Genomic DNA, 20,842 nt, shown 5'->3' with positions numbered 1-20,842 from the left:
TGTTTGGGTGCAGTCCCAGTTGTACATCTCAACAACATTTTCAGCATGGTCAAAAATTATATAACCAATATAGCCTATAATAAAATGGTGTTATAGAGTGGAAATGTTTGGTATCGTGGATATGGATAGAAATGTCTCAATTCCGTTGTCCATCTATTTTAAATACATGTTGCTGTCCAGATAAACAATAATGTCCCCTGTTGTGGTAAGTATTGCTTTAAGAGGCTTGTATCTGTCCACGCGACGCAGTTTACACACAAGCAGCAAGGTCCCACATCCTGGTACTTTTCACCGTTGTCAAGGCAGCGATAGAGAGAAAGGCTGGCTCGCGGAAAGTATCTGCAGTGTCCTGACAGTATATCTGTCCAAACGTTAACAAACTGTCCCGGAAAGTTAGGTGTAACTACCAGGTAATGCATATGCATGTTTTTTTTCCACACGTTTCCAAACATCCTGCTCTTTCACCGCGGGCTTGGGTTTTATGCTTTTCGATTCATTTCGACAAGGAACACACACGCAGACAGGCGCCAGTCCGTGTGGACAGGGGAGGAGGAAGATATTGTCCATTGTACGCTGGTAGAGACAGCGCTGCTAACGGCATGAATATCACCAAATTTGTCCAATCTTCCGGACGCTTTTCTTTGGAATTGGTGGCGATACTTGGACACTCGTCAGCACACTGCGTTTGGTATGCACATAAATAAAGAATGAAAAACGGCACACGACAGACATATTTTGTGATAGACGAGGGACATGACTTAAAGAGACAGTGCCATTTTTCTCTTCCTGGTTGTAGTGCATGCTGCTAGGAACACAGCCTGCATTTTGGAAGCGTTTCAGATTTCATTTGCCAAAGATCATGTTGTCTTCAAAGAAAATGTGTTTTGCAACACTGTCTCCTTTAGGTTGCATGGAGGCTACTCTGAAAATCTGTCCTATGGTAGAACAAATCAATAAAAATGTTCACAGATAGCTCAGAGCTGTTAGTATAGTAAATATGTTCTTCAAGTTGCTTGTTGAACATTGCTAGACAGCCATTTTCTAGTCTTGCCATAGATTTTTAAGCCCAAACTGTAAGTAGGTCACTCAGGAACATTCAATGTTGACTTCGTTAGCAACTCCAGTGTATATTTGGCCTTGTGTTTTAGGTTATTGTCCTGCTGAAAGGTGAATTTGTCTCCCAGTGTCTGTTGGAAAGCCGACTGAACCATGTTTTCTTCTAGGATTTTTCCTGTGCTTAGCTCTATTCCGTTTCTTTTTATCATTAAAAAATTCCCTAGTTCTTGCCGATGATAAGCATACCCATAACAGGATGCAGCCACCACCACGCTTGAGAATATGAAGAGTGGTACTCAGTGTTGTTGGGTTTGCCTCAAACATAATGCTTTTCTATTCAGGACATAAAGTCAATTTCGTTGCCATGTTTTTTGCAGTCTTTAGTGCCTTATTGCAAACAGGATGCATGTTTTGGAATATTTGTATTAGGTACAGGCTTCCTTCTTTTCACTGTCGTTGAGAATAGGATGAGTATTATAGAGTAACTACAATGTTGTTGATCCATCCTCAGTTTTCTCCTATCACAGCCATTAAACTCTGTAAAGGCTTTAAAGTCACCATTGGCCACCATTGGTGAAATCCCAGAGTCGATTTCCTTCCTCTCCAGCAACTGAGTTAGGAAGGACCAGTGGTGGTAAAAGTGAAAGTCACCTAGTAAAAGTAGGACAGTATTTGGGTTTTAAATATACTTAAGTATCAAAAGTAAATGTCATTACTAAAATATACTTAAGGTTCAAAAGTGTATAAGTATATTAAAAAAACAAGAAAATGGTGCTGTCTGGTTTTCCCCCCCATTTACGGATAGCCAGGGCCACACTCACACACTCAGACATCTATTTACAAACAGAGCATTTGGGTTTATTGAGTCTACCAGATCAGAGGCTGTAGGAATGACCAGGGATGTTCTCTTGATAAGTGGGTGAATTGGACCATTTTCTTGTCCTGTTAAGCAATTACAATGTACTTTTGGGTATCAGGGAAAATGTATGGAGTAAAAAGTACATTATTTTCTTTAGGAATGTAGTGAAGTAAAAGTTGTCAAAAATATAAATAGTGAAGTACAGATACCCCAAAAAACGAAAGTACTTTACACCACCGGGAAGGACGTCTGTGGTTGAATCTGGGTTTGAAATTCACTGCTCAACTGAGGGACCTTCAAGATAATTGTATGTGTGGGGTTCAGAGCTGATGTAGTCATTCAAAAATCATGTTAAACACTATTATTGCACACAGGGTGAGTCCACGCAACTTATTGTGTGACTTGTTAAGCACATTTCTACCCCTGAACTTATTTAGACTAGCAATAACAAAGGGGTTAAATACTTACTGATTCTAGACATTTCAGCTTTCCACTTTTAAAGAATTTAAACATAATTCCACTTTGACAATATGGGGTATTGTGTTTAGGCCAGTGACACAAAATCTTAAATGAACCATTTTTTAAATTCAAGCTGTAACACAACAAAATGTGAAAAAAGTCATTGGGGTGTGAATATTTTCTGAAGGCACTGTAAATGGGGTTTTGCGAACACTGATGATATGTGTCTTGAAGAAGTACGTTTCATTTTTTTGTTTTATCAACTACCCAACAAACTATTTCAAGAAGTGATAAGTCAGCTAACAATCCAATCACAAGCCCTGTTATGATTAATATCTGAATGTGACCTTCAGTTGTTTATTCACGCGCTGTTTATTTTCATACTTTTAGGACTTTACCATCTGGCGTCTGTTAATGTCCAGATGTGGCGGGTGACCACCCGAGATGGGAGATGGACATAACAAGACCTATAGGATGCTACTCAATAGCTAAAGGCTGACGATATCTATATCTGGAGGACATTGGACGATAAATAGTAGGATGAGTGAGGATTCCGTTGCCAGCACAGTTTGGTGAAGGGTAGGAACGGTGACCAAGCAGCAACACGACCATCATGCCAACCACCCAGGGAACGGGAGGGGCTGGCAGCCCACGGGTTCAGCGCTACCGTCCGGCCTCGGAGTTTGACAACGCCACCCTCGCCCAGAAGAGAGAGTACTGGAGGACTAAGAAACGAGAGCAGAGGGCTAAGTTGTCAGAGGTCAAGAAGGAGAGGTCAAAAGCAACAAACAGAGGAAGTAAATCCTTGGACAGTAATGCAGTCCATAAAACCATAACCTCAATGGGGTTGAATTCTGGTGCCTCTTGTTCAATAGCAGGGTCTGCCCCCCCTTTGTTGAATAGTGATGGTTCCTACCAAACTTATGTCGGCGGTGCACCTGTAGTCTTATTGAAGGGAAAGGGCTCTGCTGTCTCCTATAATCAGAACCATAGTGTTGAGGAAGGGGGCCAAAACTATTCCTCAGCAAACCAAAAGGAGAGTTGGTTCCAGAGGATAAAACTCAACAAAGTCTTGCCTCAGTTCCCAATGTCCAGTGCAGGCCCAGGAAAAGGTGCAATGGTCTGCAAGATGGCAGTGAACAGTTATCCAACAGGGAGCGCTGTGATTGGAACAGTTACCTCAGCCAAACCCAATGGAGTGCTTCTCAACAGTGGCTCCTTTGTGCCTCCGGTAAGAGTGGCGGTGAGAGCCTCAGGCTCTGCACCTCGCCAACCACAGAGCGGAATGACTATTCTCAATGGCAGCTCTTCTGTAGTGTCATCTGAGCAGCATCTGACCACCCAGAGTGTATCAAGGCCCGATGCAATGACAAAGACGCAAGTTACAGTGTCTGTTCAGCCTAGATCGCTAACAACTAACATTACCACAGGGATAGCCATCGTGACCACTCAATCTGCCCCTATGCTCGCTCAAAAACCAGGGGTTAGGCCTAGAGGGATGAAAGTAACACCGCTAGGCGGGAAAAAGAGCGCAGTGGTCGCGGCCCAAGAAGTTAGAAGCATCAACGACACATCAGCTACACTGGAGACTGAGGAGGAGCGAGCCGCCAAGCGCAGAGAGAATTGGCGCATCAAGAAAAGAGAACAGCGAGCGAAGCAAGCGGCTAGGTTAAGCAAGGCCAGCAAAAGAATCACTAACATGGAGGTATCATTGCAGAAAGTAGAACTGTTACCAAACGTGGACGTTGAACGTCCCCAGTCCTCTTTGAGTGGACAGGGCCAGAGGCAGTGTGTTAGTAGGGTCAGTGCCCCGTTCATCTCAGCCGGACGGCTGCTGAAGAACGCCAGAGCAGTGGCTAGCTTTGCTGTCAAAAGGGAGTCTGACGATTCAATCCTGGCTAAGCTAACCACAGTCGACGCTAATGAACAGACCGTTCAGCTAAGAGCAGAGAATCTGCAGGAGGCTAAAGCAACAATGCAGACTGGTATCACATCTAATATCATTGGTTATAAACCAGCAGGGGAACCAAGCAGAAGGCTCCCTGGTCCAGTCCAGTTTGCCAACGTTAACCGAGTTATGGTCCGTTGTAGGACTCCGAGACAGAGGTTCATTGAAACCCACAGGAATTTCCTGGGTCAGAGAAAGATGAGGAAGTCCCCCTGTCATGCCAAAGCCTTAACAACCTACAACGCACCACGAGATGACTCAAAGGAGACCCCCGAGCAGAGGGCGGCTCAGATGCGGGAATACTGGCGCGTCAAGAAGCGGGAGCAGCGAGCCAAGCTTTCTGGCGAAGTCCGAGCTAAGATGAAGGAGAGGGATGCTCTGATGCAAAGAGTCAAGCGTTACCAGAGCATCCTGGAGGATATGAGGAAGGACAGAGCAGCGGGCTGCAACACGCTGCCACAACCAACAGAAAATAGGCCTACTCACACCAGCGCCTCAGAGATCATTGGAGGTTTCATCATGGAGGATGGCACAGTGACCAATAATATTCCTCAAATTGATCTCACTACAGAAGCGAAAGAGACTGGGGGTGAAATTGGTAGCAGTAGTGGGATGCCTGTTAATAATTTATTTACCAACACACACCGCCAACACCAACTGCTTCCCAAACCTACTGGTGATGCCTTTAGTAATGTGGTGTTAAGTCATCAAACACAGGACAACCCACCACCTCCTCTAATCCGTTCTGCTCCGTTTCAAGTCTCTTGTCCTCCCGTCGGCCTGTCGATCATGAATCCTCCCAGGTTGGTTTCAATCAGACCGAGGACTGAATTTCGCAGCACACCGAAAAACCTATTGAATTTACACACAGTCTTCCAGCCCCAGAGTCATATCACCCTCACACACCCTCAAAACATCCAAAACACCTTTCCTGGTGTGCCTACAGCAATGCCAAAGCCGGCTAGCTGTGTCATGCAGATGGCTGTCAAAGCTTCTACAGCATCAGCAGTGCTTAACTTGGACCCAAAGCTAACAGAGGAGGAAAGTATGGCTAAGAAGAGGGAGTACTGGAGGGTAAAGAAACGAGAGCAGAGGGCAGCCCGCGCCATCCGCCTAAGGCAAGGAGTTCAAGCTCGGGGAAATGCTGCCTCACAGAAGAGGCGGAACCAAAGGTTAGCGCGATTAGCCAATCCCAATGTCAACACCTCTGTCAGCCACACACACACTATCAAGCCTCTCTTAAACACCAGTCTGCCCATGCCTCCACCGGGAAACCAAATAAAAAAAGAAAGAGAATCAATCTCAACACATGCTCCATGTCCTCCACTGGAACAACCCCTCTGTGTTGATATCAAACTGTCCCCGTCTCCACCACATCCAGAGCCACCAGACCTAGCTTTGAGTGCTGACAGCCAGGCCACCACTCTCCTGGCAGTGGCCTCTATGAAGAAGCTTCTGGAGGAATCTCTCAGCACTGTGGCTGACTGTAAAACGGAACAGCCTGACTGTATTACAGAACAGCTGCCTTGTAAAAGTGAACCCCAGGCTTGTTCCTCCGAGGAGAATGCCGTCCAGATTGAGGTCAAGCCAAATCTACCTCTGCTCACCCTGGGAGACGAGGAGAAAGCCTCCAGATCTGGTGACCTATTGTTGGAGGTCAAAGGGTGGCAGGTGGATGCTGACGCCCCGCCACCATGTCAGGTGACCATTCGTCCACTGAGTCCTCATCCTAAGGACTCTCCCCTATCCAGTCCTTGTGCTAACACCCTCTCTTTCTCAGCTTCCCCTCTCAATCGGTCCGAACCCCCCTCTCACACACCCACACAATCTTGCTCCCACAAGGCAGCTTCCGGAGAACCACCCCTCCCTGTCCCTCGTAGAGCCCAGAGGTTGCGTGCCAAAAAAGCAGGCCACCACCACTGCTGCTCCCCAGAACCTCCAAAGCTACATCACCAGCCACCACAACAACAACCACCACCTTGCCAACTTCAAAATCAACACCAGCGTCAACAACATCAAAAACACCCCCAACAACAGCAGCAGCGTCAGCAACATCACCACGCCCCGGCGGTGACAGACCAGAATGTGACTCTGCAGAAGAAGAGAGAGTACTGGAGGATGATGAAGAGGCAGCAGAGAGCCAGGAAGGCTCGGCAGGGAGGAGGGGGGCTGAGGCAGGGGGACTACAGCAGACGACTAGCCCTCAAAGCAGCACAGGTGGGTGGATATAATTTGTAATCCATGCTATTAGATTTCATCATAGTGCAGATTTCATGACTCACATGGTAGGCCAATACCTATCATTTCAATTTAATTTGAGGTAAAAGTACATTTTGTGGTTATGTTAATTGGAATGTGGACAATGCAATACTGTACACAAGGCCACTGTCCAGTCTAACTGAAAAGCCACAAATCTCTCTCTGGCATTTGACACAAGCAGCGAAAATAGAGGGAGAGGGGGAGGAGGTATATGGATTCTGAACATAAACAAGTAAATGTTTGTAAAGATAAACAAATTGATCAAATAACCCTGGTTCTAAATTATATATTGAGACATAAAACGAATGTAAAGCTGTCCATTGATTGTGTTGTTGTCTTTTAGGCTCCGAATCTCCATATTGTCAAGACTCCGACACAGAGGCCAGTGCAGAGAGGCGGGAGCTTCAGTCTCCAAGCTGCACCATTGCTCAAACCCCAGCCCTCCCCCCTTCTCCAGCCTATATCTCCCCCTGACTCTGGACCTCAGGCAAGCCTCAGCATGGTCACCAACATCCCTACACTTCTGGTTGTGAGCCCCAGCACCTCCAACATGGGACAGCCATCTGATACACTACAGCTCAGACCTCCGGTCAACTGTACCAGTATTTCCAATTCATCCATTGGCCACACAGGGTCCCCCCAGACATCTCACAGCTTCAGTACCTCATTTCTCCCTGTAGGAGGCGGTGTCACTGTCCCTCCATTGGGTGAGGGGAAGAAAGGCGGGCTGCTATTGGTGGAGAGCCAACAGGAAGCGGCCCCGGGGTCCAGCCCTGACTCGCCACGTGTTAGAAAATGGCGATTGCAAGTGCAGGAAATCTCAGACGCAGACGCCTCACCCATCGCTACTCTCACACCTCCGCCCAACCCTCTGACTAGCATCAAGCTCTTACCAATTCATCCTCCCAGTCAAACGTCCACGTTCACACCAACACAGACTCCTTTCAAATGTCAAGGTGCACAGATTCCTCAAAGTGGGAATTTACTAAATGTAGGATTGCCTACAATGCAGGGGCTCACCAGAAGCCCCATCTACATAAGCTCCATGGGTCCGCCCAAGCCAGTGCCGGGGGAGTCTGAAGAGGAGACTCTGAGGAAGAAGAGGGAGTACTGGAGAGTGAAGAAGAAGGAACAGAGAGCTAGGAAGGCCATGAGGGACAGGGAGCTGACTGAGAAGAGGGCTTCGGTCAACTGGAGGCCCATCCTCCCCAGCAGTCAGCCTCAACACCTGCTGCAGGGGCTGGATACACAGGTAATTTTTTACAATGGGGAATGTTTCAAAGAAAACACCATATCATATTTTAAGTCCGAACTATATGGTAAATCAGGCATTGGTACCAAGGGGGATTCAGCCTTGGGTAACTTCGGTTTCTCTTGGTCAGTTAATTTCCATTAGGGCTGACCGTCATTTTTCTCAACCAAAGGAACAGGATCCTGAGCAGTGGGTCAACACCTCGGAGGGCTCTGAACTACATCTAAGGTGAGAGAGTCGTTTTCAGGATCCCTCTGACGTTTCTCTTCTCTCAATGTGTATGTTGGTAGTAACCAGTACTGCGGTGTCTTTTGTCTTTTTAGTACTTCCACAGAGACAGACATGGGCTACTTTCCTGACCAAAGCCATCCGGAACCTACAGAAGGTAACGTATAGATGCCTCAAACTCAACTCTGGTCCTCGAAGCCAGTTCCACTGCGTTGTTTTGATTGTGACCCTCTAATCAGGGACTGCTTTAGACCTGGGACACCGGGTGGGTGCAATGAATTATCAGGTAGAACAGAAAACCAGAAGACTCCGGATCTCGTAGTGTCAGAGTGAATACCCCTTGTTATAGATCTATTAGGCGTAAATCTAGATACAGCTATAGGCTTTTCTTTGAGTAATAGCCCAAATATTTGTATATATATTTCCAGCCCTTGGCTCGTAGAATGTTTTCATGGGCTACTGTGACTGGCTAGTGCCCAAAAACTGTGGACGGGCAGTTTTACTATTTTGAATTCGGTTCGGCTTTCAACTTACTCATCAAAGCTGTAATAGTAGAATGCACAAGGTACAATTTCGGAATTGGGTAGTGCATCATCAGTTTCTTTTATTGTCATGTCAGTCATTGCATACTGTAGAGAGCTATGTTCCCCAATGCTAGAAGGGGGGCCTGATTGAAAAAGTTTGGGAACCCCTGTCTTACAATACCACTCTCTTGCCCCCCCCCCAGAGGAATCAGAGCTCCTTTTCCCAGACGGTGATCATAACGACAACTACAACGGCCCCATCTCAGATGCTGTATGGAGGAACTGCTACCTCATGGACTACGACCCCCTGAACCAGCTGCTGGTGTGCATGGTGTGCGGGGAGCTCCAGTACTCCCACAGCCTGGAGGGGGTGAGGGCCCACATCGAGGAGGCCCACCCGGACACCCTGAGCCTGGTGCCCCCGGAGCGCCGGCACATCCTGGAGGCCTGGGACGAACAGGTGTCCAGGAGAGAACTTTTCTTCACCAGCCAGCTGCAGCAGCACAGCGGTGGGATGGGAGGTAATAAGGACCTATTATATATAGGGCACAGAGTTCTTCCTGGTAAAGAAAGGCTCCGGTCCATTGCAATGGGGACATATGGGATTGAGGGTTTCTGACATATCTATCCATGCACATTTTGTTTCAGGGGACAGTGCCAACCTCCCAGCAGAAGTAGAAGTAATGGTTGATACAGAGGACTCGTCATACCTGAAGAACAGCAAGAGCTCCAAAACCACCAACAGACTCTGAGAGCTAAGGTGAGCATTTGAGCCTTCTTAAACAGTACATTGAACTGACACCATCCATGTCTAAATATCACCACGTTCACCACAGCTCTGTGTACCAAGGGGGGTATTCTTATCTGTAAGAACACATTTTCATGAAACATATTTCTGACATTGCACATATTGTCTTGACATATACCTACTTATGTGTCTTGATTTGCAGAAGAAGCACAAATCACTAAATGCCAGACAGCGTAAAAACAACATTGTTCAGAATTAGAGGAGGAAAAGAAAAAACGTTACTGCTGGTTTCTTTTAATGTCTGTTTATTTATTTTTAGAGCAGTTCACCTCTACAAAAGTTAAACTAAACTTGAACTGCATACATAGGTGACATTGAACCACAAGAGACGAGCTTTACCTCATTAACTTTGGCATACACACACACTCGCTGTTTTTGAAAGCGCAGTTTTGTAGCGATTGTCATTCTCTACTACTAAACCAAGTCTCCTATGCCCGAAGCAAACAGTTAATATTCATGTCGTCACTGGGTTCAATAATGTCATTGTGCTTTACGAAACACACTTAAGCAGACAGGAGGGCTCTCCTCGTCAACTGAATGGGTTAACATCCCTGTTTTAATGCATCCATGACGAACAGGTCAGTTATGTTCTTCAATCTGAATGAATGACATGTCCTTGGTCTAACTCAATGTATCAGATATGATATGATGCAGGTTTAAGGGCAAATCGCAGCCGTGTAAATTTGACTTGAGACCATGCGTCATTTGAAATTGTCTACGGGTGATCAGCTGTTTGATATTCGTCTGTACATACAGTACCAGTCAAAGGTTTGGACACACCTACTCATTCCAGGGTTTTTCTTTGTTTGTACTATTTTCTACATTGTGTAATAATAGTGAAGGCATCAAAACTATTAAATAACACATATGGAATCATGTAGTAAATATAAAAAGGGTTTAACAAATCAAAATAGATTTTCTATTTTTAGATTTTTCAAAGTAGCCAACTTTTGCCTTTGCACACTTTTGGCATTCTCTCAACCAGCTTCATGAGCACTTGTTGGCTGCTTTTCCTTCACTCTGTGGTCCAACTCATCCCAAACCATCTCAGTTGGGTTGAGGTTGGGTGATTGTGGAGGCCAGGTCATCTGATGCAGCACTCTCCTTCTTGGTCAAATAGCCCTTACACAGCCTGGAGGTGTGTTGGGTCATTGTCCTGTTGAAAAATAAATGATAGTCCCACTAAGCGCAAACCAGATGGGATGGCGTATTGTTGCAGAATGCTGTGGTAGCCATGCTGGTTAAGTGTGCCTTGAATTCTAAATAAATCACAGACAGTGTCACCAGCAAAGCACCATCACACCTCCATGCTTCACGGTGGGAACCACACACTCTGAGATCATCTGTTACACTACTCTGCGTCTCACAAAAACACAGCAGTTGGAACCAAAAATCTCTAAATTAGACTCAACAGACCAAACGACAGATTATCACCGGTGTAATGTCCATTGCTCGTGTTTCTTGGCCCAAGCAAGTCTCTTTTTATTGGTGTCCTTTAGTAGTGATTTCTTTGCAGCAATTCGACCACGAAGGCCTGATTCATGCAGTCTCCTCTGAACAGTTGATGTTGAGATGTGTCTGTTACTTGAACTCTGTGAAGCATTTATTTGGGCTGCCATTTCTGGGGCTAGTAACTCTAATGAACTTATCCTCTGCAGCAGTGGTAACTCTGGGTCTTCCTTTCCTGTGGCTGTCCTCATGAGAGGCAGTTTCATCATAGCGCTTGATGGTTTTTGCGACTGCACTTGAAGAAACTTTCAAACTTCTTGAAATGTTCCAAATTGACTGACCTTCATGTCTTAAAGTAATGATGGCTGTTCTTGCCATAATTTGGACTTGGTCTTTTACCAAATAGGTCTATCTTCTGTATACCACCCCTACCTTGTCACAACACAACTGATTGGCTCATACGCATTAAGGAAAGAAATTCCACAAATTAACTTTTAACAAGGCACACCTGTTAATTGAAATCCATTCCAGGTGACTACCTCATGAAGCTGGTGGAGAGAATGCCAACAGTGTGCAAAGCTGTCATCAAGACACAGGGTGGCTACTTTTAAGAATCTAAAATATAAAATCTATTTTGATTTGTTTAACACCTTTTTGGTTACTATACATGATTCCATATATGTTTTTTCATAGTTTTGACGTATTCACTATTGTTCTACAATGTAGAAAATAGTAAAAAATAAAGAAAAACCCTGGAATGAGTAGGTGTGTCCAAACTTTTGAAATTTTATAATTTAATTTGATATTTTTTCACAATTCCTATCAGTTTTGTTATTCAGATCCAAGGGATGTCCTTGCATGGGGTTATTTTAAATATGCTGTAAAAAGTTGATTTTTTTTCCGGTCCCACTTTAAAACGGAGAGCAACTTATAAAGCAGGGTCCTCCAACTGGAGTCACGCCAGTTTGGTTTTATTTGCCCCCCCAAGTTCTCTGATCCAAAAAACAAGACTGTAAACACCAGCAAATCAGCTCTGAGATTTACATTTTGGAGATCTGTTCCAAAGTATTCCCAAGCAGAAGAGAGATGCGATCGTATACAAATGAGAACAAGGTTCAAGTAATCTGTAAGCGTATGTGATACTCTATGAATGGTGTACAAACAGTGCATGTCGTCACATTTGGCAATTTACCCTACAGTGGGAATTGTCACCTTTTGGAGAGTATGACATACGCGTATTGATGATTTGTGAAGCATTTATTTAGTGCTTATGAAGCCTTTGTGTATGCCATACAGGTTGCACTTCATTTAAAGTGGGACCGATTTTTCTAGATATTAATGCACCATACTTTACAACACTGAATCTTCAAAATACTTGTGACTTTAAAAAAAAACTGTTTTCGTATAACGTTTTTCTGAAATGTAAAATAATTCTTCCTTTAAGAACATTTACGTTTTTGTAATGGTGATTTGACACGTGTATGCCCTAAATACAACATTTATGTTTAAAAGGGTGGTTAAATGTCAATACCCTTAATGTATTATTTGATTTCCTATGAAAATAAACCTAACCCTTTATGGTTAGTGGTACTCATACTGCTTCTGATTTAGTTAATATTTCCTTGTCTCTATTCATACTGTGTACATTTAACTCTTTCAATGTATTTATTTGGTCTGAACAATCAGTGACACATGACTATTTCATTTGTATTTAATATCTTTGATTAAACGATCAACAAATCAGCATTTTTCTCCCCCAGTCAAAATTACGATCCAATGGCCTGCTGCTTGGATGTGGAGTGTTGGACATGTATATACGTATAAGAAGTATCAGAAATCATGTGGAAGAGATTTATTTGCATTGTTTTTGGTTCACCAATATGCTGAAAATGTCCAAGAGCACAGTCTGAAAATGCATTGAAAACAGAAAGTACTGTGAACTTTTTCTTGTACAGCTGTGACGAACTTTAAAATGTACGGGGGACACTGACCTTGCTGTACTATTTACCTGTTGAGAATGTACCACTTTCAATTGGTTCCTACCTTGTTTGTTTAAAAGGGAATGTTCAAATGCCATTTTTTTTTATAGGTACTAATAAACCCTTTTGGTAACCTTTTTAAAGTGGTTCTATGATTTAATGGGGGGGTAGGTGTTATCAAGTAAGTTGGGCTGGGAGAGGCCTGTGAAACAACTTGTTTGATATGTTACCATGTTACATGCCATACAAAAGAAACATCTATAGAAATAAATTCATGTATTGTTTTGTGTTGATTTGAGCATGTCTTGACACAGTGCAAATTCAAAGTTCCTTCAAGAGTCTTATCAAAGGCATTCTAAAAGAAACATCAAATGAGTTGAGGGCATCGGGTTACAGCCGTACATATTATCTACAGTATTTTCTCAATAGCTAACTTAAGCTTGGTTTCTTGAAAGATCCTAAATGAGTTGACTATAGGTGGGTACATTATAATTAGGTATTAAACCCACTTTAACTTGAAGACATCCTATGATTACCAGATGTTATGATGAGGGCCAGAAGTGACCTGACAAGAAGAACTCCCGTGTTCTGACAAATGCGCTGTGACAGAAAGCTAGCTCTCCGGGTAATCTCTGGTAGTGAAGTGAGTGTGTATCATAGTCCTGTCACTGCTTCACTCCCTGGCTACGCTGATGCTCTTCCTCCACGACAATATCCGTCTCTGCCTCCTCTTCGCCCTCCTCCTTGTACCCGGGTGCGGGGTCTGCCACTCCCTGGAGCTCCCTGGGGCCGGCGTCCAGGCGGAACAGGGTAGGGACGCGGCCCAGGGTGGGGTTGGTCTCCTGCAGGCCTGAGATCCATTGGTTCAGGGTGGCCTGATCCCCCTGGCTCGTCATACACATGGCGAACACCGGCCCTTCGTCCACTGCAGAAAACAAGACGTATATCCTTAATCACTTTACTGCACGCCCCTGCAACCTCAAAGTCCCGTACGGATTCCTACAGCTGTGCCCAGCATCACTTCAGTTGGCGAGATATCTAAAAGCTTTGCCGAATTGAACGGATTAGGTCCTAGGTGTTATCATCTTACCGTCTTCCACGTCGAAGCTGGCGTCGTCCCCCATGTCCCGGTCCAAGTCCAGGTCCAGCTGGAGAGGGTAGTCGAAACACCTCTCAGGGTCGTAAGACTCCTCCACCTGACAGGTTGAAAACAAATCAACGGTTACTGCTCAAGCGAAAACATACAATGACACTATTGTAATAGTACGGGACAGATACTACTGAGGCAATATTCATCATCAAAATGATGACATTGCAAATGCTACTGTTAAAATATATCACCATTATTTACAAGTACACAATGTTATCATTCTTTTGGCTTTAACAGAGTTGCACAGGGTCTCCCACCTTCTCCTCGGGGGGCAGTGGGTCAGCCCTGAGTATGTAGTAGTAGACACAGATCTTCCTCAGCCACAGGGGGAAGGGGCCCTCCACAAAAACAGGCCTGTTGGGGTTATGTTTAGCCAGCAGCTCCATCTGGTCTGGGCTCTGGATCCCTAACACAGGGGGAAAGGGCAGAGAGGTAGGAATTAACATTGAGAAGACAGAAACAACGTGTATCATATGTTTGCAACCCCCAATACAGGGGTGTCAAACTTATTCCACGGAGGGTCTAGTGTCTGCTGGTTTTTCCTTTCAATTAAGCTCTAGACAACCAGGTGAGGAGAGTTCCTGACTAATCAGTGACCTTAATTCATAACTGCTCCCTAGGAGCTGAAGACGTGGATGTCGATTAAGGCAGCCCCCCCGCACCTCTGACTCAGAGGGGTTGGGTTAAATGCATTCAGTTGTACAACTGTACACCTTTCCCTCCGTGGAATGAGTTTGACACATGCCCTAATACCATTGATCTATTCAATTGATCATTGCTAACCTAAATATTTTCTGACCACAAAATACGAGCTATATCAACTGAAAACTCTTCAACTATAGAGTGAGAAAACCTTGGATTCGGATCAGAGATTATATGTAAAAGGAGAGGGAACTTTGATTATCTACCTACGACGTGTGGGAAGGTGATCTCCTCTCCGGACTCAGAGATGTCGGTGCAGGGCATCTGGTAGACGGTGACCTTAGCGTCCAGGTCGTTGGCGATGCGGTTGAGACTGAGCCGGGCCAGATCTACAGGATCCTCGGGGAGCTGCAGGGGGACGGGGAAGGGGTTGGCGTGCTTGAACTTGGGGAACCAGTACATGATGCGCTGGTACTTCCTCATCGGGTGGCTCTTGTCCCCGAAGATCTGGACGATCAGGACCTTACTTTCGACATTTGGCATGATACCTGATGACACAACAAAATTAATGTATGACAAAAAGGGGTCTGTCAATAAAAAGACACTAGCTCCTTATTTTAATGGTTTAAAAAGACACTGTTCTGAAAAACAATTGTTGGCCCAATCTCTCACTCACACGTCCCCTCCCCACCCACCATAGTTCTCCATCTGTTCCAGCAGTTGCACCCCACACTCCTGCTGTCGGGGGTAGTGGTTGAACATGCGCTGGATAAAATTCCTGGGGACAAACACCTCCTTGGGAAAGACATCCAACAGCTTGTTGTAGACTGTAAGGTCCCGTTCCACACCAAACTCTGGCATCTTCTTCAAGGCAGCGTATATGAACTCTACGTGACCCCGACGCCGTATGTCCCTCTTACTGAAGACATCCACCACTCTGTTGAAGGTAGCCTTAGTCTTGGCCTCCCTGGCCACCCTCTCAAACAGGTCATCGTGAGTGATCAGTGACTTGTCCTTCTTTATTCTATCCTCATGCTCTTCACCAGGGTCCGTGGGTACAGGCTGGCTCTTATAACATCCAGGGCTGCCATGGAAACGCCTGAGTGCCTGTTTATAACGAAGAAATACATTGACGAGGAGATACAAGCAGTCGACATAGTTCCAACAAAATGCATAAAAGGTTAACTTGATATTGTCGTCATCCTAACCCTACAATTGAGCATAATGATCATGATCAACTCAAAAACAGACTACCATGATGTGATTGACTGGGAAACTTCATAAAGGTTTCACCCTTGGTCCCCTTGAGATTTTTGTGTGTGAATTGTTAACACCACAAAGGGACTCAGAACCCTCAAAAATAGCCCCCGAAGCGAACCAAACTGAGAGCATCTCGAACGTTCGGTTTGCTTGAATTTCGCGGTCCGGTTCCCTTTTTTAGGCCAATGTGAACACAAAGCCCCCCAAGTTCGCTTGTGATTATTCCCGCACCACACACTAGACTACTTCAACACCGTTTCCCCTGCCTTAAACCCTCACATTGGTGCCACAAAAAAAGAGAAAATGATGTTGTGCAGGCTTGCGGAAAAAAACGTGTGCCGTTTTTCGACATTGAAAAAAAAAGACAAAAAATGTGTGGTGTTTTTAGTGCAAGATTATTTGTTTGCCATATGTGATCTTTTGTATAGACGATGAGAGCTTCATATGCTGTTCATTAATTGTGGGGTTTGAATAATGTGAGAGAAGAAAACATACGCGGTGAGAATCATAACCGTACAACATCAATTCTAGCTCTTAAAGGCGCAGTAGCCTACATTGGGTGTACCATTTTCAATTAGAGCATTATTTCACCAGCAGTTATTCTTCTGCCATTCATTCTGTTACCAGTAATATTGACATGTTAATATTATCTAATGATTGCATGTAGTTAAAAGATTAGACATAATTGTAATCTATTAGCTTCCAAAATGCAAGCAGGTAGCTGCCCGATAACACGTTCCGATGGAATGGCTTGTCCTGCACTTTGTAAAAACCGTCCTAAACATAGCAATGTGAATTCAAAAGAGGACTCGAACCACAACATAGGTGAAGTGAATTGGCAAGAGTTGAGTTCCTCGTTTGAAGCCAAGGGCAGTGTGAATACAAAGAGACCTGAGATCCTTAGCTTCTTATTTTTCTTACCCCGGAGTTTACTTTAAAGAGGACTATATTTGACCCCCTCCTCCTCCCCCTCGGGAGTGACTTACCTGACCACATGTGTTGTGTGCTGTTATTTGGGACAGTGCTGTGGCTGGCTGAAGCAAGGCAGCATGCTGGACAGCTGCTCTGACAGAGGGGGCCAGGAACCCTACACTCTGGAGCCGTAGTAGACAGCGGGCACAGTTCATGGTACATGCATCATGTGGATCCTAAGAGAAAACAGTGACATGATGAATAAGCAGGTGGGACAAATAGCACATGTACACTATTATACATCCGCATGATTATTGTTATAAATTGCAAGCACATAAGTGCAGTCTGCTGATCAACCTCTGTGGTTTTGAGGGTTGCATGACACAATCATTGGCAGTAAGAGACAACCGACATACTGTAACGCACTGTGGAACGCTAGTTAACTAAGTACTTATCTTCACGCTAGCTATAAGTGTTCAAGTTATCAACTTGTGTGTGAAAGAAGCCCGATACTTACACGGGGACGTGAAAGGGTGAGGTTAATCTCCTTTGTATCAAGTCTCCTTCAGATATGTCTCTCCATGGGCACCTCCATGTTGAAACCGCTGTGGTATAAGGACCAGAGATATTACAAAATGCATGAGATAGGAATCCCATTTGGTACTGAATGGAAGAACGTATAACTCCCCACCCTGCAGACTGCCGACTAATCGCGTAATTTTTAAAATTATTTTTACTTCATCTTTATTTAACCAGGTAGGCTAGTTGAGAACAAGTTCTCATTTACAACTGGCCAAGAAAAAGCAAAGCAGGTGCGACACAAACAACACAGAGTTACACATGGAATAAACAAACGTACAGTCAATAATACAATAGAAAAATACTATATCCAGTGTGTGCAAATTAGGTAGGATAAGGGAGGTAAGGCAATAATAGACAATAGTGGCGAAATAATTACAATATTGCAATTTAACACTGGAGTTATATGTGCAGAATAGTAAGGGTATGAGTCGAAAAACCTGCCTATTCTTCTTTAAAGTATATGATGTCATGATTCAAAAGCTATACGATATTACAGAGAACAAGTTAATTATCTCACATCTCGGAAAATATTTGTAATGTTGTTCTTTTTGAGCAAACGCCCAATTGACTACCATTCACTTCTTGAAGGAGAGCCCTCATTGTCCCATAATCGCCCAGAATACAAGGTGGCACATTGACGACGCATGGGCAACGTACACAATACTCGTTATTACGAGTTTTCCATCTCCTCAAAAGTGTTTCTGTAAGAATGCCGGGTGCATTTCCTGTTTCAACCACGTTTTCATTCCCCCATAATAACAGAAACAAGGACGCCGACTTCCATTCCGCCATCATATGTACATGCAGTACACAAACACGCCACCAGGCGGCAGGAAATCTATGAAAATCTAATCAGTTGAACTGAACTTTTGGACGACTGGGGGGTGTAACCAATGATTTATATATACACTAGATGACTTATTTTGGGGGCACTGTGTTGAAGCCACCTCACCTCCATACTGGCACTCCTTTACCGTGTAATTCTTTGGGGTAAACTATAGACAGGCACTTATTAATGTCTACATTCGTTTCTGCCATGTTTATTCTATTACAGACACTTTAACATTATATTATGTGAGCTAAACACAAATAAAAAATGAAAGACAAATATTTACAAACAGTATCATTTTTTTAGATGACTGTTACTGTCCCCACTACAACAACAAAATACTTAAATACATGTAATTTTGTCAATGAAACATTTAATTGAAATAATGTAGAATTGCATTCATTCCTATGGAGGACTGCTCCTTACTGGGGAATGCCAATATGGCCGACCAGTGTCTTCAGGGCCTTTCAATGGCCAATACATAGCGTTAGCAATCCAGTGTTTATATACATCATTATGTGTATGTAACCCAAAAAGTTGTGTTACAAGTTTCAGTAAGGAGCATATTATTGCATGCACGTGTAGTCATATAAAAACGAGGCGATAGTTAACCTATCATTGTCTTGGCAATTCTAGTGCGGTGTGCATGTGAATCTATTGGGTGATTGTGCATTTATTTGCCCACCAGATGCTCAGCTCATTTCCTGGATTTATGTACAGTAAGTATTTGAGTGAATTTTTTTAGGCCAATCCTCTCCGGCAACTGCGTACGTTCGTTGCCATGCGTGCCTCTCTTTTCTCAAGAACGACTTCTGACACCCTCAGGTAAAGCAGCGGCATACAGTATGGAAAATACACCAAAAAACAAACTTCACTACTAGAAAACAGTAAATAACGCCTGGACGATCAACCATGGATGGTTCTACGAATAGTCTAGGTAAGTCCAGCATTTAAAATGTATTTTTAGGTAACCTTATATTTATTTAATTTTAAGTAGACTACACAGTAAATTGGCCTGTGTTACCTAGTTTAGATTTTTCATTGTAACATTTCTAGTGTTGATGATGTAAATTAAAAGAACCTCAGTGTAATCCCAATGCAGCTGTTTTTTCTCTATCAAATCATTTCTGGGTAACAATTTAAGTACCTTGATGTGATAGTTTTCAAATAAAATTGTCAAAAATAAATAAAAATGGATTCTTAGCAAAATGCTATTTCTCAAGCAAAAATGTTGCTAGGACTTCCTGGGCATGGTCTGAGAGAGGGGCCTAATTGGCGGAACTGAACGGGAGGGATGTGTAACCTGAACTATCTATTATGATTGGCAGAGAGGAGGGCAAACTCTCTGAATTTATACAGGCAGTCCAAAAAACCCACCCTGCAAAACAAGCTAAAATTTCATGCAGTCTTTTCAAACACATCCAACAGGAAAAGTGTATTATCATAATTTTCATAATTAAACAGTATTAACTCATGTGGAAATGTATGTAAAACACAGACAAAAATCGTTTTTGACTCCTTAATAATCAGAGTTGAACCAAAACCACAGCCATATTTTATCAAATTTCCCAGCATGGGAATTTTTGTTTTGAGGGGGGGGTTTGTTTCAATGTTTTTGCATGCACATTAATTCATTAATCTTATTATAATCAATTATAAATAACTCATTTTTCTATCTGTTACTAGGCCTTATTGCACCCATTACTGAGATGATTTAGATGATTTAGGTAGTCTAATACACCATGTGAATACTTGATTGTCAAACTGCTCATTGCAGTCTGCATTCCAATTCATCCCAAAGGTGTTCAATGGGGTTGAGGTCAGGGCACTGTGCAGGCCAGTCAAGTTCTTCCACACTGATCTCGACAAACAATTTTTGTATGGACCTCGCATTGTGCATTGGGCCATTGTCATGCGGAAACAGGAAAGGACCTTCCACACACTGGCCTCAAAGTTGTAAGCACAGAATCGTCTAAAATGTCATTGTATTGTATGGTGTATTATTCCTCCTCTCCATATTTTACAGTTGGCATTATGCAGTGGGGTAGGTAGTGTTCTCCGGGCATCCGCCAAACCCAGATTCACCAGTCGGACTGCCAGATGGTGAAGCGTGATTCATCACTCCAGAGAACAGGTTTCCACTGCTCCAGAGTCCAATGGCGGCGAGCTTTACACCACTCCAGTCGACGCTTGGCACTGCGCATGGTGATCTTAGGCTTGTGTGTGGCTGCTCGACCATGAAAAACAGCCCCAGACCATTATTCTCCTCTACCATATTTTACAGTTGGCACTATGCAGTGGGGTAGGTAGAGTTCTCCTGGCATGAATCACCTGACCAACCGTTATTGTGCTGACGTTGGTTCCAGAGGCAGTTTGGAACTCTGTAGTGAGTGTTGCAACCGAGGACACATGATTCTTACTTGCTTTAGCACTCAGCGGTCCCGTTCTGTGATCTTGTGTGGCCTACCATGATGTGTCTGAGCTCTTCAGTATGGGCCATTCTACTACTAATGTTTGTCTATGGAGATTGCATGACTATGTGCTCAATTTTATACACCTGTCAGCAACTAGTGTGGCTGAAACAGCCGAATCCACTAATTTGAAGGGGTGTCCTTGAACTTTGGGTCGTGTAGTGTATCTTGGTTT

The 20,842-nt window shown here is 43.9% G+C and overlaps 3 protein-coding genes across 10 annotated transcripts in view; 2 read left to right on the top strand and 1 right to left on the bottom strand.

Moving 5' to 3' along the window:
• On the top strand, positions 1–12,964 carry LOC118368654 (uncharacterized). Of its 3 annotated transcripts, none has more exons than XM_035752935.2 (8): positions 1–410; positions 2,765–6,539; positions 6,925–7,833; positions 8,006–8,061; positions 8,157–8,218; positions 8,789–9,106; positions 9,234–9,345; positions 9,536–12,964. In XM_035752935.2, the coding sequence occupies exons 2-7, from the start codon at positions 2,988–2,990 to the stop codon at positions 9,335–9,337; spliced, it is 5,001 nt and encodes a 1,666-aa protein (XP_035608828.1). In that variant the 5' UTR covers positions 1–410; positions 2,765–2,987; the 3' UTR covers positions 9,338–9,345; positions 9,536–12,964. The 3 variants fall into 3 exon arrangements, with proteins under 3 accessions (XP_035608828.1, XP_035608826.1, XP_035608827.1); XM_035752933.2 differs by having other exon boundaries at positions 7,964–8,061; XM_035752934.2 differs by having other exon boundaries at positions 1–688; positions 7,964–8,061.
• LOC118368653 (evolutionarily conserved signaling intermediate in Toll pathway, mitochondrial) lies at positions 12,680–18,079 on the bottom strand. 4 transcript variants are annotated; one of them, XM_035752930.2, is made up of 8 exons: positions 18,025–18,079; positions 17,303–17,390; positions 16,860–17,021; positions 15,309–15,720; positions 14,880–15,161; positions 14,229–14,377; positions 13,912–14,017; positions 12,680–13,746 (listed from the first exon to the last, which is right to left on the bottom strand). In XM_035752930.2, the coding sequence occupies exons 3-8, from the start codon at positions 16,998–17,000 to the stop codon at positions 13,487–13,489; spliced, it is 1,350 nt and encodes a 449-aa protein (XP_035608823.1). In that variant the 5' UTR covers positions 17,001–17,021; positions 17,303–17,390; positions 18,025–18,079; the 3' UTR covers positions 12,680–13,486. The 4 variants fall into 4 exon arrangements, with proteins under 4 accessions (XP_035608823.1, XP_035608821.1, XP_035608822.1 ...); XM_035752928.2 differs by having other exon boundaries at positions 17,885–18,033; XM_035752929.2 differs by lacking the exon at positions 18,025–18,079 and adding an exon at positions 17,940–18,011.
• Positions 18,080–18,706: 627 nt separating this feature from the next.
• The window catches only part of LOC118368651 (echinoderm microtubule-associated protein-like 3), a 31,056-nt gene continuing 28,920 nt past the window's right edge, over positions 18,707–20,842 (top strand). For 2 of the 3 annotated variants that reach the window (XM_052497136.1, XM_052497135.1), the window contains exons 1-2: positions 19,016–19,133; positions 20,223–20,401. In XM_052497136.1, coding sequence (XP_052353096.1) covers positions 20,353–20,401 — 49 coding nt within the window. In that variant the 5' untranslated portion in view covers positions 19,016–19,133; positions 20,223–20,352. Of the gene's footprint in view, positions 18,916–19,015; positions 19,134–20,222; positions 20,402–20,842 lie in introns of those variants that run through there. The other variant, XM_035752919.2, reaches the window with a different exon arrangement.

Source organism: Oncorhynchus keta, chromosome 35 (genome assembly GCF_023373465.1).
Source record: "Oncorhynchus keta strain PuntledgeMale-10-30-2019 chromosome 35, Oket_V2, whole genome shotgun sequence".
NCBI lineage: Eukaryota > Metazoa > Chordata > Actinopteri > Salmoniformes > Salmonidae > Oncorhynchus > Oncorhynchus keta.
This window is presented reverse-complemented; position numbering and strand designations above follow the sequence as displayed.